At 46.5% G+C, this 10,431-nt stretch overlaps 1 protein-coding gene across 1 annotated transcript in view; it reads right to left on the minus strand.

The window, feature by feature from the left end:
- Positions 1-10,431, minus strand: part of T265_13311 (hypothetical protein) — a gene marked incomplete at both ends in the record, with an annotated part of 38,839 nt that overhangs the window by 1,620 nt on the left and 26,788 nt on the right. Inside the window, one exon of the mRNA XM_009168302.1 lies at positions 8,463-9,240. Within this exon, the coding sequence (XP_009166566.1) occupies positions 8,463-9,240 (778 nt within the window). The remainder of the gene's footprint in view (positions 1-8,462; positions 9,241-10,431) is intronic.

Consider the following 10,431-nt stretch of genomic DNA (forward strand, 5'->3'; position numbering starts at 1 on the left):
TGGAGACCCTCCAGCGTTCGTCTCATTATTTCATCGATCACGAAGTTAAAAAGGAATGGAGAGAGTGGGCATCCCTGACGGATACCGCTTTGTGTACGGAAGCCGACACTGAGGCGGAGAAAAATACTTTCTACCGAGAGCTATCCGGGCTCATTTGTCAAGCAAAATGCACTGACATTTTGGTCCTTGCAGGCGATTTGAATGCTCAAGTAGGTCGTCTGAGCTCTTTGGAATCACATTTGGGCGGTCGATTCGGGGTCGATGCTCGCCGCACAGACAACGAAGATCGATTCCTTCAGTTGTGTTCTGATTATGAACTGTTTCTGGCAAGTACTTTCACACCTATCCACAACGGAAGTTGTCGATTACCAGGGGGAACGAAGATCGTTTTTGCGACCGCAAACAAAAACATTGGGAAAAGGATTCACCGGCCTGGACTTTGTATTCAAAAGTGATCCATACAGATACCGGCCGGCTAGTTAAGTGATAGGATCACGTGCTAAACATTGGCCATTGAAGTTTGTTCACGATGAGAATGTGTTATGTCGCGTCGGTTTTATTATCTCCTGTATGTATCTCCGAATCTGAGATAGCGAGAAGAGAAATTGGCGACGGGGAAACAGGATCCTACTAGTACACAATCAACTCGTTTCTGTCCTTGTCCTGAAACGAGAACAGGTTTCCATTCCATAGGAAAGCAGCTTCATTACCCCCAATGGTGAGATAGTCTTTCTCCACTGGGTTGCCAACCGAAAAGAGGCAGATGTACAAGGAGATTGCAGCACATGAAATACGAAACCCATTAGAGAATTCGCAATGTATCGTATAGCTGGGTGAGGTGAAGCAACGTTTGTTCATCTCCCCCGGGGAAAGCTCAGGTCGAGATGAACGAGCGGAGGAAACACATGCGCACATTCGACAACCACTGCAATCAATCTTTCGGGAGCGAATAAAACACAGCAAAGTGAAGAAGAATTGAGTTGTTCAGCCCCAAAACTATCCGGAGCAGTTCTGTACAAAGACATTTTGGGTTGGATGTTCCTCACGGAGGACACAGGACTGTCACTACATGAGAAAAATGCCCTGCTTGATCAAGTGACCAGTTCCCGCTTCGTTTGCGGAGCACAGAGGTTGAAAGGTACCGTCCTTTGTTCCACCGTTCTCTTCAACGTGTTATGTTGATGATTCTGAAGCCGTCTACCCAAATGGACATTTTGATTTCCATTCCATAGGAAAGTAGCTTCATTACCCCCAATGGTGGGATAGTATTTCTCCACTGGGTTGCCAACCGAAAAGAGGCAGATGTACAAGGAGATTGCAGCACATGAAATACGAAACCCATTAGAGAATTCGCAATGTATCGTATAGCTGGGTGAGGTGAAGCAACGTTTGTTCATCTCCCCCGGGGAAAGCTCAGGTCGAGATGAACGAGCGGAGGAAACACATGCGCACATTCGATAACCACTGCAATCAATCTTTCGGGAGCAAATAAAACACAGCAAAGTGAAGAAGAATTGAGTTGTTCAGCCCCAAAACTAACTATCCGGGTTCTGTACAAAGACATTTTGGGTTGGATGTTCCTCACGGAGGACACAGGACTGTCACTACATGAGAAAAATGCCCTGCTTGATCAAGTGACCAGTTCCCGCTTCGTTTGCGGAGCACAGAGGTTGAAAGGTACCGTCCTTTGTTCCACCGTTCTCTTCAACGTGTTATGTTGATGATTCTGAAGCCGTCTACCCAAATGGACATTTTGATAGTCTGGTGCTCTTCAACGATCAAGTATGAAAATTTTCGAGAGGACCCTTTCTGATTCACTTTACTCCTCTGATTAAATGGACTTGGAGTTTATTCCTCTCAGGTGCGCTGGAAAGACGTCATCACGCCTCTGTTGTCAGGTCACACGAAGGACCCTTAGGGGATTCTACTTAACCGTACTTAGGTAAGCCCCATAGCAGTTAAGAGTAGGTTTGCCCCCACTTCCAGTTACAATGCTCACGCTTAAGCCGCCCCCCCCCCGCGTCAATCCAGTGTCCCCACAAACCAATGTGTAACTTCGTATAGTCGTGTGGTTATCTGTCACGTGTGATGCCCCTCTGTCATATTTCTGAACTTCTCCTTGAAGGAGGCCTGTTACTCGTTCTATGAGGAACGAATTACCAAATGTCCGTTCGTCCGATCGACCCGGTCAGATTCGAAGGCTCATACGCCTTCAAACAATATAATACAGGTGGGTTAGCTGCCAGTACGCATGAGTGAAACTTCCATCTGAGAGGTTGTCATTCAAGGAACCAGTGGACACGTGACCATCTGATGTGGATTCCGTGACTGAAGGATGGGTGCACGTGAAAGTTAGACACGCTTCTGATCGGCCAAACAGGCGGGGGTTCGGACTACTATCAGGGAGGGCGTATGTTCGAAACCCCTTGATGTTCAGCTGTACCACCCTTTTGGTACCTAACTCCCATGCTACCAGAAGAAAGCACGAGGATTGGGATACTGCCAGATGGCCCAAGTCTAGACAGGGGAAGTCGAGATGCAGAGGTCGGGTTCGAACCTTCGCGCTCTGAGCCATCTCGCCCAAGTTCGATTCATATGGTGAATTGGGTCAATTTTGAACGCTCAGATGAAAAACATCAAGTGAATTGCACCACAGTGGAGAGCAATTCAATGCTTCGGACGTAGACGCGGGAAAAAAAAAAACAGAATCAAACGGACATACCAAATCTGTCTTTGAAGGCGACGAAACAGCAAACTCCGCGAGACTGGTGGACGGCCACTCGACAAAACTGCATGTGTGCACAAAGAAAGAAGAAGAGGGGTTTGAGTAAAGTCATGATTACCACAGTTGGGCTACCGTGTTAGCATAGATTCCACAAAAATTGCATAGCTATCGAACTGGACACAGTGTGTGGCTACTAGAGTTATCAGTCAATCAGCTTCGTGTCAGATTTTCACTCAAACATGCCACAAAAAAGTGAAAGTCAGTTATACATGCGCACATTCGATAACCACTGCAATCAATCTTTCGGGAGCAAATAAAACACAGCAAAGTGAAGAAGAATTGAGTTGTTCAGCCCCAAAACTATCCGGAGCAGTTCTGTACAAAGACATTTTGGGTTGGATGTTCCTCACGGAGGACACAGGACTGTCACTACATGAGAAAAATGCCCTGCTTGATCAAGTGACCAGTTCCCGCTTCGTTTGCGGAGCACAGAGGTTGAAAGGTACCGTCCTTTGTTCCACCGTTCTCTTCAACGTGTTATGTTGATGATTCTGAAGCCGTCTACCCAAATGGACATTTTGATAGTCTGGTGCTCTTCAACGATCAAGTATGAAAATTTTCGAGAGGACCCTTTCTGATTCACTTTACTCCTCTGATTAAATGGACTTGGAGTTTATTCCTCTCAGGTGCGCTGGAATGACGTCATCACGCCTTTGTTGTCAAGTCACACAAAGGACCCTTAGGGGATTCTACTTAAAAGTACTTAGGTAAGCCCCACAGCAGTTAAGAGTAGGTTTGCCCCCACTTCCAGTTACAATGCTCACGCTTAAGCCGCCCCCCCCCCCCGTCAATCCAGTGTCCCCACAAACCAATGTGTAACTTCGTATAGTCGTGTGGTTATCTGTGATGCCCCTCTGTCATATTTCTGAACTTCTCCTTGAAGGAGGCCTGTTACTCGTTCTATGAGGAACGAATTACCAAATGTCCGTTCGTCCGATCGACCCGGTCAGATTCGAAGGCTCATACGCCTTCAAACAATATAATACAGGTGGGTTAGCTGCCAGTACGCATGAGTGAAACTTCCATCTGAGAGGTTGTCGTTCAAGGAACCAGTGGACACATGACCATCTGACGTGGATTCCGTGACTGAAGGCTGGGTGCACGTGGAAGTTAGCCACGCTTCTGATCGGCCAAACAGGCGGGTGTTCGGACTACTATCAGGGAGGTCGTATGTTCGAAACTCCTTGGTGTTCAGCTGTACCACCCTTTCGGTACCTAACTCCCATGCTACCAGAAGAAAGCACGAGGGTTGGGATACTGCCAGATGGCCCAAACCTAGACAGGGGAAGTCGAGATGCAGAGGTCGGGTTCGAACCTTCGCGCTCTGAGCCATCTCGCCCAAGTTTGATTCATATGGTGAATTGGGTCAATTTTGAACGCTCAGATGAAAAACATCAAGTGAATTGCACCACAGTGGAGAGCAATTCAATGCTTCGGACGTAGACGCGGGAAAACAAAAACAGAAATCAAACGGACATACCAAATCTGTCTTTGAAGGCGACGAAACAGCAAACTCCGCGAGACTGGTGGACGGCCACTCGACAACACTGCATGTGTGCACAAAGAAAGAAGAAGAGGGGTTTGAGTAAAGTCATGATTACCACAGTTGGGCTACCGTGTTAGCATAGATTCCACAAAAATTGCATAGCTATCGAACTGGACACAGTGTGTGGCTACTAGAGTTATCAGTCAATCAGCTTCGTGTCAGATTTTCACTCAAACATGCCACAAAAAAGTGAAAGTCAGTTATCTTAGGCTATTATTCGAGCGGTTCGTATTTGCGGAGGGGGGGAGTGTTAGGACCAACGCGGCTTCCCCTATCTATTTGGAAATATGGGATATACCTGCTGACTGAAGCTGCTGGCTGGCGATTTCCACTTTGCTGGGGAATTTCGAACTTTGCTCCCCAAGACTGAAAAGAAGATTGTCCGAACGCCGATTCATAAGAAAAACGAGAGCGAAATAAGTGCAACGGAAAACGCGTAGTTGGAAAATCTATTGGAAATCTATTACTCTACTCTGTTGATTGCTTGGCCACCAAAACGACGGACCCAAAACGTTGTACGCATCAAAGAATCAAGCCCACGTTAAACTCCGAATAAACAGACCAGGAAGGGCTTTGGTTTAGGGAGTACCATTTGGCCAACTCAGCCAGAAAACCCATGGTTTGTTCTCACAGACAAAAGAACGGAGCACGTCTGCTGTGAGCTTCGCCGTCCCACCTGCGCAGCGGACTCGGGCTATTTTCAAGATGACTTTGACAGTCGATGTCAGAAGTAGTTGAGGATGGTTCGTTACGATACTGGATTCGGAATTTTCGCAGTAACGAGAATTTACCGTCTAATCCGAAAGTGCTACGAAACAACGCGAAATGTCATTAGAACCAACATCCGTGGAGAAACGTGCTTTCCCATTGCCGATAAGACTGTCAACTCAATTCATGACATGCAGTGGATTCATTTGTTCAGCAACACGATCACTCAACCCAACAGCTGCAGGCGGCAAATTATCTGTCGACTTTAATCACCAGGTCTATAGCTTCCTCGGGCAAACTGTCTGCTTGAAGAAACTGTATGCCGAATAAACTGAGCGACAACGAGTTCTACACAGCACATTGTCGCTGGCCGGTATGAGTTCTTAATATATGTGATACATGGGCTATATACCACTTCTGGAGTCTCACCCAAGAGGAAAAACAGATGTTTTCGTAATGCTGAAACTCCTCGACAGCTCACGACCGGTTTCGCCCTTCCAGTTCGGGCTCATCAGGTAGGTGCAGTCCCCGATTTCCCGCCAACCTTACGTTCTACTTTAAAAAAGCAGATATGGATGAATGCATCGGATGTGACTGAAGGTTTGCTTCTCAAAGTCGGGCAAATCTACAGCCGCCAGGCCGTGAAAAATTGATCATGTGACCAGCTAGTCAAGCGAAGGGATCACGTGATTCGCCTACCGTGAAATGACCTTTGACCGATGAACTTGATCCCGACTGAGGTTGCCACATGCTACCGATGCTAGTCCGTCAAACACAGTTCCAAAAACCACTCACAGGGAAGGCCTTAAATGATCTTATTTGAGAGGGACGTCATCTGTCGACCATACGAACTAATAATGTAAGTACCTCAAATTTCCGTGCACGAATATGGCACTCTTTGTAAGACGCGTAACAACGAAAACTTCGTTATAAAGACTACTTTTATCGTCTACGAAAAATGTCACCGGGATACGAACCAGCAGGAGTCCATTGGGCAACCAATACTTTACAAAAGTCAACTGGAACTGAACCGGGTCCGAACTAACGTGTGTGACCTCACTCTGCTGTGAGTGGTACGTCCAACTCTGTTAGACAGGCGGCCTAAAATGCCAAATCGCACAAAACAGTCTGTGTCAGCAGTAAACTCATCAACCCAGACCAACTTCACTAAGAAACCGCCTATTGTGGGCCCTTTGAAATAGTCCCCTAGGAGAGTAAGAACCATTGAGGTCTGGTAAGTTGACTTGAACGCCAATTTCCAAGCACGGCAAACGGATCAACGACCAAAGAACTACTACTAATATTTCAGTGTATTGCCAAAATAGGAATGCTAATCGAAGTCATTGGCGTTCGTGTTTTCAGTTTCTATCCAGTTTCTAACCATTACAGAAAATCACTTGGGATCTACATTGTCCTGGAGCAAAGTTGCCCCTCCATAAAGATCGTCTACAGGAATGACTTCCTATAGAAACCAAAGCATTGGAAGCACTCACAAGGGCCGGACGCAGAAACGTCCTACCTGTTCGATCGAGCAAATCATGAGTGACGAGGAATTCTATCTAATTGCGCCTTTTCACTAAAGAACAAGGGGCTTTTAAGTAGAACATAAGGTTGACGGAAACTCGGGGACTGCGCCTACCTGATGAGCCTCAAGAAGGGCGAAATCGGTCATGGGCTGTCGAATAGTTTTCAGCAATCTTAGGAGTAGCGCAATACGAATATACATGTATCGCGATATCTCGAATACCGTAGCAACTGCAGTCTGGTGCAGCACATTCAGTTGCCTGGGAACACCACAAACGAGAGATTCAGCTGGGTTCCAGATGAGTCTCTCGGAAAACCAAATTTGTTCGCAAATGAGTGTATATCACTAAAGTCAAGTGTTCTTGATTGGAGGGGATTAGTCTCTCTTGAAGGTCGGAATAGGACAGCTACCCATCACTCGATCTGCGTTGTCCCAAAATTCACAGGAATCAAAAGCGGCTGGAGCAAACAATGAAGAGTTGAGCAACAGCTTTTCATTATGAACACAAAGGTCAGGAGTATTGATCGATCTGTAGAACGTACAGTTGATCCTAAGGAAGAACGCATTTACCAAGCGCATAACAACCAAATATGATCACAGGCCTCACCGAAAGCTCTCCACGGTGGAGTTGGCGAGCGTTGTATACAATTCAAATCTCCACCAGGAAAGGAAATGAAAACGGTGAGGCCACGCGGCACCAGCTCAATATGATCAAGTCACAAATCGGCGAAGATGAAAGTTTCCCGCGCTACTTTACCACAAGTCAAGGACAATTTTCGGAGGCATCTGCGGATGCCGCAAACGTGCTACAAAGCGGCTGCTTGTGACATCCACAAATGGGGGAAAAATCTATAACGACAGTGTCTGAATTTTAAAAAAAATCGTTCAGCTGTAACACCCTTCTGGTGTCTAGCTGCCAGGCTACCCGAAGGAAGCACGAGGGCTGGGATACTGCCAGGTCGCCCAAGCCTGAGCAGGGGAAGTCGAGGGGCAGAGTTCGGGTTCGAACCACGGACCTTCCGGTCAGTAAATTCGCGCTCTAACCACTTGAGCCATCTCGCCCCCGTGTCTGAATTTGCAAATAGATTGTTGAATCCAACTCCCCGCCGAGATAACTATCAAACCATATCGGACCATCATTTACACCCGAACTAATCGGACGCGTGGAACATGTTTGCGTAGACTTCTCCTCTTCAAAACCTGCTCACAAAACATCCCGGCATTCATGCCTATTCAAGTGGACGGTATGAACCCAGTAAAAGCTTTAGAACAATGATTAATTATGCAGCGAAAAGGTACAGTAGCATTCCGCTATCGTCCGGCTTCACTGAGATTCTAAGTTGAGTGAGGTCCGTTGAACCGTAGACACTTTGATTTTGGATGGGCTTGTCTTGGGCTTTTTATTGGATAAAGGCCAAACATGCTACTAAACATATATTTGGTGAGACTGATTATCAGAACGAATACCGTTCGGATTTTTTCCAAAAACCCTTTCTGACCGCTGGATTAGTCACTAAGCTGATTGAAGGCTCTCGAGACATGTTTTATGGTGTCTGGCCATCCGAAACTGAACACTGGCTAGTTGTTGGTGTTTGCTGTAGTCCGCATTCACAGTGACTACCAATCAGATGACAGCGCACTCTGATTGGTTAATATGCCAACCAATCAGAACCAAGTGACTAAATTCTCACTGATCAAATGGGAACAAGCATCACCGATATAAGTCCAGAGAATTTTTACCTAGGGAGTAAATGTACTTGTACTCTCCATATTTTATCGTGCTATATGATCTGATACATGATAGGAGGTAGTGGAGTAAGCAAGGCAAGACAAATACCGGTAATCACGGGATGAAAATGGCAATAACTGTTGGGTTTTCAATGCAGCAAGCAACTCACGTCGAGATGGGATTGACGGTAATCAGAGCTGAGCTAGAACCGGCCTGTTGGGATTCTAAACTGGATTGTCTTGAATGAGATTGGTAGCCCGAGGAACGACTATCACCACAGGTAGACGGACAGGGTTTCCGGGGAGACATAGCTTGAGTTGGATGCCGAGTGATCATATGTGTTGTGTGAATTTGATGCTCCTCGTGCTGCAGTTCTGGAATAACATCGGAATTTGATGTATATGCACTAGATACTGCGGTGGACTGACGGACTTCTGAGTAGGGAGATGCGAGTCGCGAGTCAGGAAAGACTAGTTGAGCAGTTGGTCTGAGTCTTCGTCTACGGCTTGGCAGCAGAAGGCCACTATCTGTAGCGAAGTAGTCTGGAAACTTGGACCGTACAGCCAACGCTGGACCGGTCGCGTTCGCTGAAGAGGCCTCGCGCCGTCGAGCGGAGTAGTTGGGTGGGAGAGGGAGAGAATGGCACGTTGTACTGTCGAAAGACTCGTAGATAGTTGAGTTTACCTCTGCGTCTCCATCCATCCGGCTGGCTGGAGATTCGGGAGGCACGGAAAGAACAGGGTTCTTGACTTCGCCCTCGCAGGAAGGATTGTGGAAAGGACTACTTCCTGGAGTTGTTTCTGGCGTCGTGGACGCTGAAACAGGGGTTCCGGATCCTGAAGAAGAGGCTGTCCCAAGACGATGCGTTACGGTCGAATCTGAAAGCGCTGCTCGGGAACCTACATCACTACAAAGATCCGGTGAAGTTGGTGTGGAAGAGGAACGTCCTGTGCACAAAGGCAGAGGGAGGAGATCGGAACATGGTTAAAAAGATTGAAGAGACCCGGAAAAACGTAGAATCACAAGCAAAACATACTTTTCCTCTGTACTTCATCAAAAAGAAGCCACCAATCCTCCGAAGTAAACCGCTAAGCCGTCCACTTGCTAAAATGCAATCCTTATGTTTCATCCAACCCTGAGAACTAGAGATATACCAGGAAGGAGGCGGGAATTCGAGCCAACAGTGATGCTAAAGTGATGCTATATGTGGCACCCTATTAAGGGAACCCTCAGTGAACACGAAGGCCTTAACAAAAACAATAGTGTCAACTGTCAATGTTTCACTCAAGTAAATCTGGGACAGATAGTCATTAAATTTTCTACTGGTTCCTTCGGTTTGCTTGTTCCAACCCGGATAGAATCGAAGATTTCCGTTTCGCTGTACTTGGAGATGCACAGGCCATTTTGTTCACATTGCGCAGACCAGAAAACCTGAACTAGATCGCAGTGGTATCCTTTTTTCATCCGAAAGTACGCTGACGTCATTACGGTGATGTACCTCTGAATACCAGAATAAGTTAAGACAGGAACAAAGAGTGAACGGAGAAAACCTATCAGCTTCTATCAGCCAGACCTCCGATTTTACGGCGCGAGCCCCTGAAACCCGATTTCGAGACCCATTTCAAATTCTCCCGACCTGGTTCTAGCAACCTAGCAGCATTTCCATCCAAGGGTTTTCTTCACGTTGGACAACAGCTTTGCCCTGAAAGGATATCACAGCTCGCTGATTGATGCGATAGAATCTTCGTTAAGTCCAACATTATATATGGAACGTTTTGTATGGAAGAGACGTATCCATCAGAGACCATTGGAGACCGAATGAACAAACAAAAGCCACGCGTAGAAAAGTTACCAAAAACCTGGCTGGCGTTTAGCTGTAATATCATTTCCGTGCCTAGCTGTCATACCAACCGAAGGAAGCACGAGGGGTGGGATATTGCCAGGATATATACATATATATGCTAATTACGTGACGTAATTATTTGTTTCCCTATTCTTCAGGCTAATTCATCACCCTTCCAGTGACTGCTCAAGTTTCAAGACTGAACTGTTCTATTTTAAACAAAGTCTTCTCTACCTCAACCGTTTTTTATATAGACGATTCGTTTACATTTATTTCTGGGCTTGTTGTTGAAAAT

The sequence above is a fragment of the Opisthorchis viverrini genome (genome assembly GCF_000715545.1).
Source record: "Opisthorchis viverrini unplaced genomic scaffold opera_v5_54, whole genome shotgun sequence".
NCBI classification, from domain to species: Eukaryota; Metazoa; Platyhelminthes; class Trematoda; order Opisthorchiida; family Opisthorchiidae; genus Opisthorchis; species Opisthorchis viverrini.